The following is a 16,285-nucleotide window of genomic DNA, read 5'->3' as shown; positions in this document are numbered from 1 at the left end:
TGAATATTCATTTTTGGTTGTACAACTTGGGAGAGTGATTTTCTCTCGTTACAGGAGAAAAAGAATATGATTGTCCATTGTTGTGTGTACTGTTGTTATTCCATAATCTATGTAGTCTTAATTTTAAAACAACAAAAACATTTCCTTGAATTCAGTGGGTTTTTTTCCCTGAGTAAGGAATGCAGGTAGTAACATTTTCTATCATTAATTGTTCCTTACTAAACCCCTGTAAGGTAGTTAAGTGCTGGCCAAGATTGTCCCTAATGTAGAGACACTGCCCTGCTTGACATGTCTTTTTTAATATCTTAGAGGATAAAGCGAACTCCTGTGCAAGCCTGTTTTTCACCAGAGCAATGTGTCTGTATTAGGGGTTTCCATCATCTTAACTACGTGGATTTAGTTACAGTAGAACAGAGTTCCCTAGTCTAGACATGTCCTAACTAAGACATTGGCTATGTTTCAGATTTGCTCTGATTCCAGCAACTGATGAGCAGCCACCAGTGTAAGCATCTCCGGTGAAATCCTGGCACAATTAAAATCAATGCTACAGCAGCTTCCGTTGATTTCAGTGGGGTCATGATTTCACCCCTAGGGCACATTTGCCCAAATAAAGCTTACTCAGCAGCTTTATCAGTCTGTACTAGGGATTGCACTAGTGCAGGGGTAGAATTGGGGGAAATCTGAAGTGTAGACATAGCCTAAATATCATTATCCCCATCGCACAAAGAGGTTAAGTGATTTACCTAAGGCCGTGGAGGGACTGATGAGCTGAAAGTAGAACTCAGAAATTCTTGGCTCTCAGCCCAGTGCTCCAACCATTAGTCTAGGCGTAGGCTAATATATGTCATTATACTCTCTGGTAAATATTTTTCAGGTCTTCAACATTTTGGATTTCCTAAAGACTTTTATATAAGAAAAATATTCCCCAACAGCCTGACTGACACAAAGGGCTTGACTTTTGGTTTTTAAATGCAGTAGTTAATTTTACTTTAATACTGACAAAATGTCCATCAGTGAAAGAAGAGAAGTCTGGATTTGCATTATTGTCTTTCTTTCCCATTTTATGTTTACGTTTTCAGTACCAGAATAATGACTCAGTGGAACGGTAGAGATTCTATACCTGACAGACAGAAATGATGCCAACCCTGTATGCAATAGCCTACCTTACATTTTGCTGCTTTGACCTGCTGCAATTATAAGTAGAACTGATCAAAAATATTTTAAAAAAATCCTAGTAATTTTAATTGGAAATAGTTTGACAGCAACTGAATCCAACAAGCTTTAGTTGTAATTGAAGCCAGCTTTCCAGTTGATATTAAAACTTTATTTGGGGCTTGATTTTTAAAATCTCTTCAGTTGTGCAACCACAGTGATATTTACCTACCTGATTGTACAGGTGCAGTTATGGAAGGTGGGTTTTAAAAATGGGTATAAGAATCAGAGAAATTTAAATTAATTGCTAAGTCTTACGTAGAAAGAGAGAAAGAAAGAGAAGGGAATAATTTTTTTTAAACAAATAAAAGCCCAGTCCTTCAAAGACTTACAGTCCTTCAAAGACTTACATGTTTTGAAGTCATTGAGACTACTCCCATATATAACTGTTTGCAGGATCAGGACCGAAAATAGTAGTGTTGAGAAGCTACAGTACAGGAAGTTATACTCTTAATTTAGGTTCTGTGGTCTGAAAGGCCAATGTACAGTAAACAAAAGGTATTACTGCAAGTGCAGCCAGATTGGAAAATGATAGTATTGAGGTTTTTAAAAACAAACAAATTAGTTTATTCCATTTAATGAAAATAAAATGTGTGTGTTTTTAATTTGAAATACTAAATGCTTAATTGAAAAAAATCTCAAAGTGAATATACCTGTACATATTCTGACCCAATGACACCCATATAAATTTGGATTACCAATTTCCATGGAGTAACTCCAGATTTATATGGGTGTAAATGACACATACATTTGAAGCACTGAAGATTCCTTCCATGGAAAACAAAATGACATTTAACCTAGTGACACCCTCCTAGAAATAAAGTGAAATGATGGTATATTACTTTAACACTGTTGCATGATCATAAATTGGTGAATAAATCACAGTGGAAATATAGGCATTTTCTTTCTAAAAACCATATTAATTGTGAATTCCTATTACCTGGTTATAGCCACTATTAAAAAATTCTTTATTCACTAATTGTCAGAGCTGAAACTGCGTATGCTTTATATAGAACTTCCTTGAGCAAGTCCAAAGTACTGTCACTAGCGTCTTGGGAGAAGCTGTAGCCAGTTATCAAATCTGTTGTCAGTGTTCTTTTCAAGTTCATAAGTTGACCTTTCTGTGACTCTTTATTTCCCTGTCTATATCTGTATATAGATATTCTATATAGAGAGATATAGATATGCTAGCTACCAAGAATTCTAAGGCTTGTCTATTTCTATTTTCTGCATACCTACAGATAAACAGCAAAACCAACGTGGTAACCAGCCCCAAAGAAAATATTCCTACCCCGGCGCTGGTATACCTGGAATCTTCCTTTTCGCCCTATCTTTAAGTTCTTTACTGTTTTCTGTTTGTTTTTTCTTTTCTTTTTTTGCCTTTATTCTTTTTTTTCTAAACATTTGGAACAATTTTTCTTTCTTGTTGTTTGTACTTTTTGTTTTCTTTTTGTGAGAAAGTCCATTGTGAAGCAACATGTTTATAAAATAGAAAACGTGACACGAAAGCTGGACGTGGTAGTGTGTAGCATTAGTAGCGATAATTTAATTTTTTGCATGCAGTGTAAGAAAATGAATAGAATGCGCTTGATGTTGCCCTTAGCTCTTCAGCTGATAGTTGTTTCAGTGCTTTTAAGTGCTGACTTATTTTTTAAATTGTACCTATTATCTTTTCTTTTGTCTTAATGCAAATTTTGACATCAAGGAGAGCTAACAGGATTATTGCTAGGCAATAACAACATAGACCTTATTCAGATTTTCATTCCCCCTATTCTCTGACAACCCAGCAGGACTTTGCAAGGCTTCACTTACTGGGATCAAGAGGCACCTTAGTCCTATAAAGCTTTTTGTATAGTACCACTTCAAATCTGCAGTAGGCATTACTCAGCAATAAGTTCTGCTGGGGGAATATTACTAAACAGTAGGACAGCGTACATGAGTATTCTATGTCACAATCTTGCTTCTGTTGGTAAGTCACATTTCTTAAAAGTATGGTACGGAGGAAGGCTTACGAACACACATGCTACTATTTAATTACCTAAATTTAAGCAGTATTATTACTCATGTACTTTGGTATGTAGCTCTGAAGAAATACTTCTGCTTTTTAATTTAAACATAAGGACAATTCCTCCCATAGATTTGTATGTGCAGCTCCCATGGAAGCCTGCATTAAGTCAAGTCATTTCAGAGGAGTAGTTTACAGGTTTTATGGTATGTACGTGAGTCCTCAACTCCATCAGGTATTCCCAGAGCTCTGTGAGTGCATTAAAAAGTTACAGTTGCTGCAGCTTGTTCCTGTGCCAGCTAACTGGCATTTTAAGGGAAGCAAGAGGGAAGTTAAACTTTGAAATGGCATCAAGAACTTCCATCATAGTTGGTATCTCTGCTGTTCAAATGGGCAACAGACTGGATATAACCCCTGTACTTCCAAACACCATTTGTGTTTAGAGGTACCCAAATCTTTCTGAATCAGCTCAGCCCATATTTATTTTGATTTGTATTCATTTTTGCTATAGTAATAAGCATACACTATTTTTTAAATTAAAATAGTTCACCATTTTTGAGCCAAAGCAGGGTCAGACAAAAAGGGACAATGTATCTGATATGAGACATTGTGAAATAGGTGCCTCTTCAGCTGCCTCCCTAGAGCTTCAAAGCCCTGTGTGTGTGTTGATCATGAATAAGGTCTTTGCATGCCGCTGCAATAGGTAAGGTAGCCTACCTTGTTGGCTTGCCAGTCTAGGAATCTTTAGCAGAGACATTGTTTCATCTTTTGGCAGCAGTTAACATTTGCTTTAGCTCTTGTCACTGTTTAGCACTTGTCTGCTGGCTCTTCTCATACTACCTCACACTAATGTGAATGTATTTACCAATGGGAACTGTTTTTTCTCTTTATTTTGTTCTCACTCAGGAGCCCCAAACTACAGTAATCCACAACCCTGATGGAAATAAGGTATTCAGAAAGAATCAGCTCCATCTTGCATTTCCAAAGTGCACATTTCATTCACTATTCTAAGCCAGAATGTGCCCATTACCCAGAGCTTAGTAAGGAAAATCTCATTCCTGGATCTGTTGCACCTGGTGCCTCTTGGGCCTAATTCATCTGTGACTTGTTCCCGCTGAATGCTTTCTGCCTGGCTGCTGGCTCCCTCAGCTCCTGTGGATGTCTGTAGGCGATGAGAGCACTCAGCACCCTGAGGAATCAGGTCCATGGTGTGTTGTACATCTCTTGCTTCAGGCAAGAACTTTCAGTTCTCAAAAAAACAAAGGAACATTGTGTTCAGACAGAGAGTATAGTGAGGTTATTTTTAAGACTTATGTATGAAGCTTTCACTAAAGATGAAGACATATTTTGAGCCGTTTCCATCTGCTGTTTCTCAGCATGCTTATGCATCATACTGTGACATGTCTTCTGCATGGAACTTTTGACTTATTCCATAACATCATCTTGCAGTTTCAAAAGAAGCTAATACTTGAAGTGACAAGAATCTCTTCTGAATTCATAAATCTTGATTTGATGCGTTTTTCTCATTGATTTTCTTCTGTGTGCTGTGATGGTTGTGTTTGGTGTTTGGTTTCTATAATGTGGTAATTTTTTCTCCCTGTGTGGACTTGAAAAGGGTTAGGGAATATTGTCATTTGTGATTCATGTTCCTAGTTTTCATATGCAGATTTCACTTATTTAAACAGATTTAAATGGGTATGCTGAGAACTTAAAGTTCCCAAAAGTTTGTTGTCACATTTATCTAGTGTAATTACTTGTGATCGCTCAACACTGTATTTGCAAAGGATTGAGTCTGAGTGGAAAATATCAGATGCAGGCATTTCACAAGCATGGAAAAAGTGTTAACTGTGCATATTGTAGTCATATCTCTTCTTCGTTTGATTATTTATTTTATACTTTGTGAGTAAGAATAAGTTGTGATGCTCATTTCACTCCTGTACCAACTGCTCTCTGCACCCCTGGTCCATATTTCATCTCCCATGTTTTATTAATACGCAGTGTTCCGCCAGTATTTTAATTTTAGTCAAATCTTTACTAAAGCCCAGGAAAGGGAAACAAAAAACCAAAACACTGGAGCTCTTTGGCATGACTACATCTACTTGACTTTATTATATATTCATAGCAATTTAGATATTTTATATCCCAAAAAGTCATAACATGGACAGGAAAACACTTATGGGGAAAGTTACTGTTAAATTTCATTATCTGCAAAAACAAATATTTTTGCATGACAACTGGAGTGGATGCTTCCATATTACTGGCCACATCTCTTGTGTGAGCTTGTGCATGATGTTTTCTGCTTGTATGTGTGTGGTTTTATTTTCGTCTAGATACTATATATGATAAAGCATGGTATGTCCATTGTGTGAAGTGAATAGTCTAACACCATTCACAATAGGAAAAGCTTATTTGGTTTATTTAGCTTGGTTTGTATGTGTGAATTGATTAGTAGTTTGTTTATTGATGCATATAATTTTGTTCTTTTACATCTGAATAATGCATTAACCATTCTGAAACTTTTCTTTGACTTGTTATTGTGAAATCATAATAGACAAAAGGACACTGTTAGGATATTTCGGATTTTTCATTTAATTAATTAATATGTATAGTAACTCTTTGGAAGCTTGAAACAAATCCTATTTTATTCCCCTCTGTCTCAGAAGTAAACTGGCTTGTTATGGGTATTTTTACTCTTGAGTTTTTCACTGCTGACTTTTTCTTTTTTTATTTGCAACAAAGCATTTATTTTTACAAATCATAAAGAATAGATCTTCTACAAAAAAAATTAGGAGAAAAAGAGTAGGTCAGATTTTTTGCCTACTAGATTTGACAGTGTCCTTTTAAGTGTGCTCCCTAATTTTTCACATTTCTAATATCCTATAAAAATCGTGATAAGTAACCTTGCCTTTTAACATTGCAAAGATTTCAATACAACTGTCCGATGGACAAGTCATTCCTTTGTGTGGCTGGTTGGTTAAAGAATATTTCTTCAAAGATACCTTAGATTATCTAGGAGCATTGTTGTGGGCCTCTCCAGTAACTTTGCTCTCACTTTCAAAATTCTTGGCACAAGGAGAGTATAAAAATATACTCATGGATTTGACCCAATTCTTGTTGAAATCAATGGGAGTCAGTTTATTGCATCAGTTCTTATATCAGCAGAAGAATTACTATAAATTGTGAAATGCAGCATTCTCCTTACTTCATACTTAAAAGCTCAAATGGAATGACTTATTTTACACAGTTGATATTCTCTAAGCTTGAAATGGCAAGTTCTAATATTTGGCTGACGTAATTCATATAACAGTTCAGACATCCTTTGTCTAATAGAAAGTGAAAAAAAAAGCAGCAACAATAAGCTAACTCATTTTCCTGAAGATACTTTTATATTTTCCCATACATCCATGGACATTCAAAAACTGGACAGCCAGAAATACATTTAATAAAAATGTTCCCTTTTGAAATGGATGGAAATTATTGACATTTAGTTTCAGGTACAAACATCTCAATCCCTGTGGCATTTGTTTGTGAATTACATCCACATAGCCTGCTTCAAGACTTTGCATGATCTGTACGATATCAAGTGTAATTTTCATAGGTGCATGAATAATATGCTGGGTCACTTTATGCATTTCACTTGTATTTACTTCTCAACAGGAGTCAACAGAAAGTTCCAATACGACTATTGAAGATGAAGATGTGAAAGGTATGATTAACAGTCGGAAAGGCAAAATCATGGCTACATGCAATACATTTCAGTCGGTTTTATTAACTTTTGTTAATGTGTCAGATGGAGGGAGTTCCGAAGTAATCCCAGGAGAATGTACTATTATTTTTGAAAATCATGTTTGTTGCTGAAGTTCTATATGTTAAGTTCTGACTTTGATAGTCTGACTTTTACATGTACTGTTTCTGTAGCATTTTGGAATAAGGAAGTTTCTCATTTAAAATTATAGTTATGGCAGTAGTAAGTGTAGATTTAAAAACTAATGACATTTAATATTATTTTAAATTTCATTTTGTATATGATAATTTGAATTTTTTTGTTTGCTTGCTTCATGTGTTCTTAATGCATTTTTTCAGATCAGCATTTATAAAACATTTCTGTTCAGATGCCAGTGTTTTTGTGTGCTTCTCTTGTATTCTGGCCCTATAACTAACTGTCTTAACTTCAGTCACTTTTTTTCTTTTCTTTTCAATTTTCTGCACAATAACCTTCTTAACTTTGTAATCTCTTGGAGGGGGGGTATTTTTTTTTTTTTTGAATTCTGTGCTGTGACATTATTCATTCTTATTGTAATAACATTTGGTGGGTTTAAAACCGGTATATTCAGCTTGTGTATTATATGTTTCATACAAGACATTGGTTTTTAGCTTTAAGTACAAAATTTTAGCTACAGTGGATCCACAAAACAGAGACAGGAATAAGAAGGGACATGATGAAAAATAAGAGGGGAAGTGGTAAGAAAAAGAGAGATTTCTCAGTTAATTAACCATTAGAGCAGGGGTAAACAGCCTATAGCACTCACACTGTTCAGGTCTGGGAGGCTCTGCATTTTAATTTAATTTTAAATGAAGCTTAAATGAAGTTTCTTAAACATTTTAAAAACCTTGTTTATTTTACATACAATAAAAGTTTAGTTATATATTATAGACTTATAGAAAGAGACCTTCCAAAAACATTAAAATGTATTATTGGCACGCAAAACCTTAAATTAGAGTGAATAAATGAAGACTCGGCACACCACTTCTGACAGGTTGCCCACCCCTGCATTAGAGTGTTGGGCTGGTTTTGCACTGTACTATACTAGAAGTGTTATGTCTGTGGCTGTCACTATTAAAGTGTTTATTAGCAGAAATATGCATTTAAATATAGATTCTAAGATGCTGGAGTTTTCAATAGCTTCAAGACTGTGAGAGAACATTTTAGAATATGAAACAGATTCAGTGGATGCAGTTGCTCAAGTCATGTTTGGTAAACTGTTGTTTTATTTCTGGATAGTGGAGCATGCAATATCCTTGCTTGATAAAGTAACTGGTGTTGCCAGAGTAAGAGATTGATAATGTAATGTTTTAGGACTCATGAGTATCTCTAAGTCAGAAATGTAGTAAGAAATACAAGATAAGATAGTTCTTTAATAGGACACTCCATTGTTTATGAGCTGGCCTTCAAATGAACATCAGTAACCTGGTGATATCCTATATATTGTCTATTTTAGACAGCATTCTTTTGTTTAATGAGGTATATAGCTTCTGTTTCACTTTTGTTTTGTTGCTATAAAATCTTATCCCAGGGTTCAAGTCACAATGTTCTCCTGCTAAGCAGTGTTGTATGGTTTGGTATATTATCACTTCAACAGGATCATTCATCTCAAACAGATAGATAGAAATACCTATGTAGTCTCCAGAGAAAAACTTAGTTATAAAAAAAGAGGATGATGACAGGTCCATCAGTGCCCAGTCCCTCAAATATTGTGGAATTGATGGACTGAAGTGTACCAACCTGATACTAACAGATAATCCCAGCCCTATGTCCCATAAGGAAGGGGGAACATAAACATAAGGTGCCTGTCCATATAACCTGGGGTAAATTTCCTCCACTATCCAAATGGTACTGATGAACTAAGTAACTTTCTTTCCTTTCCTTTCTTACCTCTTTGAGCAATGAATTAGTTAACAATGTTGATGTTTAAAGTATCATTAGAGTTATCTCCCACTGAAAGGAATGAGGCAGTTCACACTTGAGAGCGATTATTTCAGGCTCCCTGCAAATGCAGGAAGACAATTGGTTAAGCTCACCTTCATGTACTGAAGGTTTTCTGTGCAAATGTAATAGCTAGACATATTTTTTTCCCCAATGAAAGCTGATCCTCTGGAGAAAAATGGGAGGACTGTCTGTTGCCTAACCTTCTGGCTAATCCTTTATGCCTTTCTTTCCCCACTCTCCATGGGGTGTGCTTCACCGTTAAAGGTAAGGTTACACACCTACCTTAAAAACGTAATTGGAACTATCCAGCATTCACAGCTGCCTGAATATATTAGGCTGAACTCAATGAATTACCACCCGCTGTGCAAAGCAGATGGAACTATCCAAGCTTAAGGATGCTTCTTGTCCCACCCTTTAGAAAGTCCTGTTTACTTCCCCTTCCTATCACCAACTCTCAGTTCACGCAAAATAGCATTCCAAAATTTCTAAGTAAATCCCAGGGAACGTGTGTGGTGCTATTATATAACTACTCCTCTACAAGTCCCATGAAATATATGACACTTACCTGATGACTCCAAGGTATTTTGGTTCCTGCAAGTTCTTGTGACTGTGATCTCACCAGCCCAGTTCCTCTCAAACAGGTATTACCGAAAGCCTCATCAGAAGGCCTAATAAACAAATGGGCAATGAAGCAGTCAAACTTTTATTTAATTTTTCCTTCTATTTACGTAAAAGGCTATCAGAAGAACACCTGGCACAGTGTGCGATCACACCTTTTGCAGCACAATCTCATTATTAATAAAATTTTTGTTCCCAATTACTGAGCAAAAGAATAATGGGGAAACTATTTTTAAACAGCCAGTTAATCTTGACATTTCAAAATCAGGCACTGGAGATCATCACAATTAAATAGCTCTATGTAACTTTGTGCAAATTCAAAAATAAGCCAGTTTGCAAGCTTTCATCCACATATTAATGTAGCTAAATATTTCACATTCTCTGCTTTGGAAGACAGCTAAACAAATTTCTCTGAAAAATACTGATTAGTTCCAACAAACTATGCATTACTTTTTCCTCCAAAGCAGCAGAGGATCGGAAAGTGAGATTTAGAATTTCTTCTCAAATTTAATTTAAATTTAATTTAATGAAATTTAATTTTGGAAAGCATTGTCATTTGCAGTAAGGTAAGTTTGGAGTGTTTTTGTTTTTTTTTTTGATCCGTGGTAGACTATTGGTGCAGTTCCTTTGATTCCCCATTACTATCAAAAATGAATAAATTTGGAAATATTAAGACGACTGTGGCAATGTAAATGCTTCCATTATTTCCTGCAGGTGCTTTGGATCCATTTACTGTAGTCATTTACAGTGTAAATGAACTATTAGATGTGTTTAGGATTATAAACCTTTCAGGGCAGGAATTTTCTATAGTGGTGTTTGTACAGTAATCAACACAATAGGGCTCCAATCCCAATTGGAGCTTTTGGATGCTACTGTAGTATAAATATTTGCTTTTAATATAGTGTGTGTGTGCGGGGAGGGAAATAAACTGTCCAGAATTAACCACAGATGCTGTAGAAGCTCAAAATCATATTCATAATTGTACGCTGCTCTGTTAGCTCCACTGAACAAGTTAACACTTGAAGAGACCTTTTCAGACTCAAAATGTGTGCATTAAAATGCAGTTCATTTTGCTCTTTGCCTGTGTTCAATACTTCATTGACTTTCATTTTGCTGTGCACTATTCATGGGAATGTCACAGGAAGGCAGTAGACACCTCCCCCAGAGGCCTGGATAATACATGAGTTCCTTCTTCACCTAGGCCCAAAAGCTTGCTGCTCAAATTCCTTAATTGATGATTCCAGGACAACTGCATCTCAAAAAAGTGGCACAGGGCAAAGGTCGTAGCCATTCCAAAACCAGGAAAACCACTGGAAGATTTTAAGAGCTATTGACCCATCTCTCTCCGTTGTGTTACATACAAGCTTATGATTCTGAGAGACTGATTCTGATGCACATCAGTGAGGTTATCGAGCCAAAACTGCCCTTTGTTCAGGCTGATTTCAGACAACGAGAATGTAAGGCAAACCCGTAAACAGACCAGGACTGTTCACTCAGCTACAAAGACTCACCCCTCCAGCAGAGCCTTCAGTGACTCATCTCAAAAGCATGCTGGGGCAATACAACTACACCGACTTATCCTTCAAAGCAGAGCCTGCAGTGACTCATCACTCAGGCATGCCTATCCCTGAGCAGGGCCTAGGTCAGATTACCCCCCAGGCACAGGTATTTCACTCTCACTGCAAGTTAGGGTATGTCTACGCTGCCAACGTTACAGTGCAGCCGCAGCAGCACTGTGACATGGGCAGTGTAGACACATTTTATTGTCGGAGAACTCTCCCAGCAATTAAAAAAAAAAACAAAAAACACCCCCTGAACAAGCGATGGTAGCTTTATCACTGAGAGCTGGGTTCCCAGCGATAAAGCACTGTCTATGCTTGCACTTTTCAGTGCTAAAACTTTTGTCCCTCGGGAGTGTTTTTTCACACCCCTGAATGACTAAAGTTTTAGCGCTGAAAGTGGCAGTGTAGACACAACCTGAATCTGTTCAACAGCACCACTCAGCTAGGAACTCTCCTGCTGCCTCATAGTGTTACAGGTGCCCTAAGGTTTGAGCTTGCCTTCAATCCTATCCCTGTTTCTGCCCCAGTCTTGCCCAAGCCTTGTTCCAGCCCACTTCAGACTGTCTGTACCCTATTCCAACCTTGCTCCAGCCATGTTTCTGACCCGCTCCAGCCATGTTTCTGACCCACCCCAGCTCTGCACCCGCCTTCTCCCTCCTAGACCATTGAACTGACTCCAGCCCTGCTTTGGTCTACATCCGGACTCCGACTATAATCCTGATTTGGCTTATCTGTGGACTCTGACCCCAGTTCTTATCCATGGCCTGTCCATGGATCCTGGTTTAACATTGCCCTCAGCTGGTCCTGTGTCTGCGTCCAGCTTTGACTCTTGGTACCCGTCCTCAACAACCACTCCAACCATCAGGCCTGACTACCTAGAGCCTGACAGATGGTGCACCTGAGATCAAGTCATTCACCTAACACGAGATTTTGAACATGTCTTTGCGCCATTCTGGCAGACTTGTCAGCTCCATTCAATACTGTCTAGCATGTAGGGCTTACCATTAAGTTTCTGCAGACTATTTCCTGTAAGCCTATTGTGTAGTTCATCATGGAAATAACAAAATGGAGCTTCATCTTGCAAGCTGGAGACTGTCATTTGGCTTTGGAGTCTTCATAATGCGCTCCTGCAAGGATCCATTCTACTGCCTCTCCTGGTCAACATATATACTTATGACCTACCAACATGGGTAGTAATCTACAAAATATCGAAGAGTGATTCAGTAGGGACATGAACACTCTGGCTACTTAGCTGCATCAGTGGAGACTTGCACTAAATGAATCTTAAGAAGGTGGCTGCAACCTTCCATCTGAATAATTGCCTGGCCAATCAGCCCCTTACAGTTTGTGTTGAGGATCGTTCACTCTCTTTCCAGCCAGAGGTCACTAACTTAGCAGTCAAATTGGACCTCGGCCTAACGTACCAGTCCCATTTAGAACATTTAAAGTAAAAGTTTACTTCCTGCACTGCCTTGATCCAGAGGCTAGCAGCAACCTCCTGGAAGCCGAGGCAAATGTTTTACTCACCTCAGTCCTGGGCTGGTATTCTCGCATCAGTGGAATAGAATGCAACAGTTTTGGGCAGAAGTTGGCATATGCATCTCACTGATTTAGAGATGAACACAACCACACATCATTAGTGGTTGTCTTTGCTGTACTTTCACATCCGATTTATATGTGGTGGCACATATAGCTCCCATAAAACTGTGGAGGATTATGATGAATGAAAACAACCTGCTGAATACAAATCTGACAACAGGTACAAATAAGCAACCCATACTTCCTATCAGAAGATCTACCCACTTCCAGAAGAAAACACTTACACCTGTGTCAGGATTCCTTCTCCATTCTGAACTCTGGGGTACAGATGTGGGGCCCTGCATGAAAGACCCCCTAAGTTTATTTTTACCAGCTTAGGTTAAAAACTTTCCCAAGGCACAAATTCCACCTTGCCTTGAACTGTATGCTGCCACCACCAAGTGATTTAAACAAAGAATCAGGGAAAGGACCCCTTGGAGCCCTATTCCCCCAAAATATTCTCCCCAAGTCCTGCATCCCCTTTCCTGGGGAAGGCTTGAGAATAATATCCTCACCACTTGGTAAAGGTGAACACAGACCCAAACCCTTGGATCTTAAGAACAATGAAAAATCAATCAGGTTCTTAAAAGAAGAATTTTAATTAAAAAAAGAGGTAAAAGAATCACCTCTGTAAAATCAGAGGATTTTCCCTCTAAGCAAAACTTTAAAGTTACAAAAACAGGGATAAACCTCCTTAGCACAGGAAAAATTCACAAGCTAAAACAGAAGATAACCTAACACATTTCTTTGCTATTACTTAGTATTTCTGCAGTATTAGGTTAGATATTTCCTGGAGAAGCTTCAGAATAATATACCAACCAAACAGGTAGACAAGGTGAGCACAGACCAGACCTTTGGGTTCTTGGACACTAAAAACCAATCAGGTTCTTAAAAACAGAACTTTATTATAAAGAAAAAAGTAAAAGAAACACCTCTGTAAAATCAGGATGGAAGATAATTTTACAGGGTTGTAAGAGTTAAAACACAGAGGATTCCCCTCTAGGCAAAACTTTAGATTTACAAAAAACAGGAATAAACCTCCCTTTTAACATAGGGAAAATTCTTAGCATAGGGAAAATGTCTCATGCTACCAGCTCAGTGCCCATCTCAGATGAACAATGGCACATTAGGGCCAAATGCTATTTCTTCATAGAATGGCAGCTACCCTGGAACAGAAAGGCAGGCATGCTGGCAAACTGAAGAAGCACTGATTTAGATCTACTTATTTGCAACCTTAAATGTAGACCATGGACTAGTCTTAACAGACTGCTGAGAGGAGAAGGCAGAGTGGCTACCACAATGCAGAAATTTGGTTTAGCCCAATCCTCAGAGTGTGACTGTGGTATAGTGTCTTAGCCCAATCTTCACCATCTGATTGTGTGGTAGGGATGCAGATGGTCATGCACATGGTGGAGAAGAGCAGTTAGAAGATAGGAGGATGAACATCATACTACCCTTGATGCAGTAGTCAGAGATGGCTGAACAATCTAGTTATCAACTTGTAATGCAGAATAGAGAAGTTCCTTTTGCCCTGTTATTTCAGGAACCAGTATAGCTACAGAAAATTCCCAATTGTACAGTTTTGCTTAGTATGTCACTGTCCACTTGAAAATAAAGAAGAGGCTTGATTGAAGTACTGTAGTTAGATTTTGTTTTTAATAGACTCACTGTTTTCAAAAGAGAGATCCCTGAAAAAAGTTGTTGGGTTAATACAGATAACACAAGTTGGTCATCACATGACATTAAATGTGAATAAAAAACAAAGCTCCATGTTTTTCTGTGTAGGTCTTGGGGTGTTTCAGATGTCTGTGGGACACAAAACAAGTGTATGAGAGCACGGTAGGTATGTAGGGAAGAGCTGGCAGAAGAAAGGGCAGTATGTAAAAAAGCCATAAAAATACTCAGACTCGTAGGTCAGAAGGGACCAATATGATCATCTAGTCTGACCTCCTGCACAAAGCAGGCCACAGAACCCTACCCATCCACTTTTATAACAACCCCTAACCCATGACTGAGTTATTGAAGTCCTCAAAATTGTGGTTTGAAGACCTCAAGCTGCAGAGAATCCACCAGCAAGTGACCCATGCCCCACGCTGCAGAGGAAGGCGAAAAACCTCCAGGGCCCCTCCCAATCCGCCCTGGAGGAAAATTCCTTCCCGACCCCAAATATGGCGATCAGCTAAACCCTGAGCATGTGGGCAAGACTCACCAGCCAGCACCCAGGAAAGAATTCTCTGCAGTAACTCAGATCCCATCCCATCCAACATCCCCTCACAGACCATTGAGCAGACTTATCTGCTGATAATCCAAGATCAATTGCCCAAATTAAACTATCCCATCATATCATCCCCTCCATATACTTATCAAGCTTAGTCTTAAAGCCAGATAAGTCTTTTGCCCCCACTACTTCCCTCGGAAGGCTGTTCCAGAACTTCACTCCCCTAATGGTTAGAAACCTTCGTCTAATTTCAAGTCTAAACTTCCTAATATCCAGTTTGTACCCATTTGTCCTTGTGCCTACATTAGTACTAAGCTTAAATAATTCCTCTCCCTCCCTAACGTTAATCCCCCTGATATATTTATATAGAGCAAGCATATCCCCCCGGAGCCTTCTTTTGGCCAGGCTAAACAAGCCAAGCTCTTTGAGTCTCCTTTCATAAGGCAGGTTTTCCATTCCTCGGATCATCCTAGTAGCCCGTCTCTGAACCTGTTCCAGTTTGAATTCATCCTTCTTAAACATGGGACACCAGAACTGCACACAATATTCCAGGTGGGGTCTCACCAGCGCCTTATATAACGGTACTAACACCTCCTTATCCTTGCTGGAAATACCTCGCCTGATGCATCCTAAAACCGCATTTGCTTTTTTAACAGCCATATCACATTGGCGGCTCATAGTCATCCTGCTATCAACCAATACCCCAAGGTCCTTCTCCTCCTCCGTCGCTTCCAACTGATGCGTCCCCAACGTATATCTAAAATTCTTATTATTAATCCCTAAGTGCATGACCTTGCACTTTTCACTATTATATTTCATCCTATTACTATTACTCCAGTTTACAAGGTGGTCCAGATCTTCCTGAATAGTATCCCGGTCCTTCTCCGTGTTAGCAATACCCCCCAGCTTCGTGTCATCCGCAAACTTTATTAACACATTCCCGCTCTTTGTGCCAAGGTCAGTAATAAATAGGTTAAATAAGATCGGTCCCAAAACCGATCCTTGAGGGACTCCGCTAGTAACCTCCTTCCAGCCTGACAGTTCACCCTTCAGTACGACCCGCTGGAGTCTCCCCTTTAACCAGTTCCTTATCCACCTTACAACTTTCATATTCATCCCCATCTTTTCCAATTTAACTAACAGTTCCCCATGCGGAACCGTGTCAAACGCCTTACTGAAATCGAGGTAAATTAGATCTACCGCATTTCCTTTGTCTAAGTAATCCGTCACCTTCTCAAAGAAGGAGATCAGGTTGGTTTGGCACGATCTACCTTTAGTAAATCCATGTTGCAATTCGTCCCAATTACCATTGACCTCAATGTCCTTAACTACTTTCTCCTTTAAAATTTTTTCCAAGACCTTACATACTACAGACGTTCAAAACA

The 16,285-nt window shown here is 38.5% G+C and overlaps 1 protein-coding gene across 22 annotated transcripts in view; it reads left to right on the top strand.

Annotated features, from left to right (window-relative positions):
• The window catches only part of CAMK2D (calcium/calmodulin dependent protein kinase II delta), a 298,301-nt gene that overhangs the window by 232,792 nt on the left and 49,224 nt on the right, over positions 1 to 16,285 (top strand). For 9 of the 22 annotated variants that reach the window (XM_032781309.2, XM_032781292.2, XM_032781290.2 and 6 more), the window contains 3 exons: positions 2,454 to 2,513; positions 4,124 to 4,165; positions 6,875 to 6,923. In XM_032781309.2, coding sequence (XP_032637200.1) covers positions 2,454 to 2,513; positions 4,124 to 4,165; positions 6,875 to 6,923 — 151 coding nt within the window. The remainder of the gene's footprint in view (positions 1 to 2,453; positions 2,514 to 4,123; positions 4,166 to 6,874; positions 6,924 to 16,285) is intronic. The other 13 variants (XM_032781307.2, XM_032781303.2, XM_032781304.2 and 10 more) reach the window with 2 other exon arrangements.

The sequence above is a fragment of the Chelonoidis abingdonii genome, chromosome 5, assembly GCF_003597395.2.
Source record: "Chelonoidis abingdonii isolate Lonesome George chromosome 5, CheloAbing_2.0, whole genome shotgun sequence".
NCBI classification, from domain to species: Eukaryota; Metazoa; Chordata; order Testudines; family Testudinidae; genus Chelonoidis; species Chelonoidis abingdonii.
The sequence above is the reverse complement of the archived record's forward strand: the minus strand, read 5'-3'. Positions and strand labels throughout refer to the sequence as shown.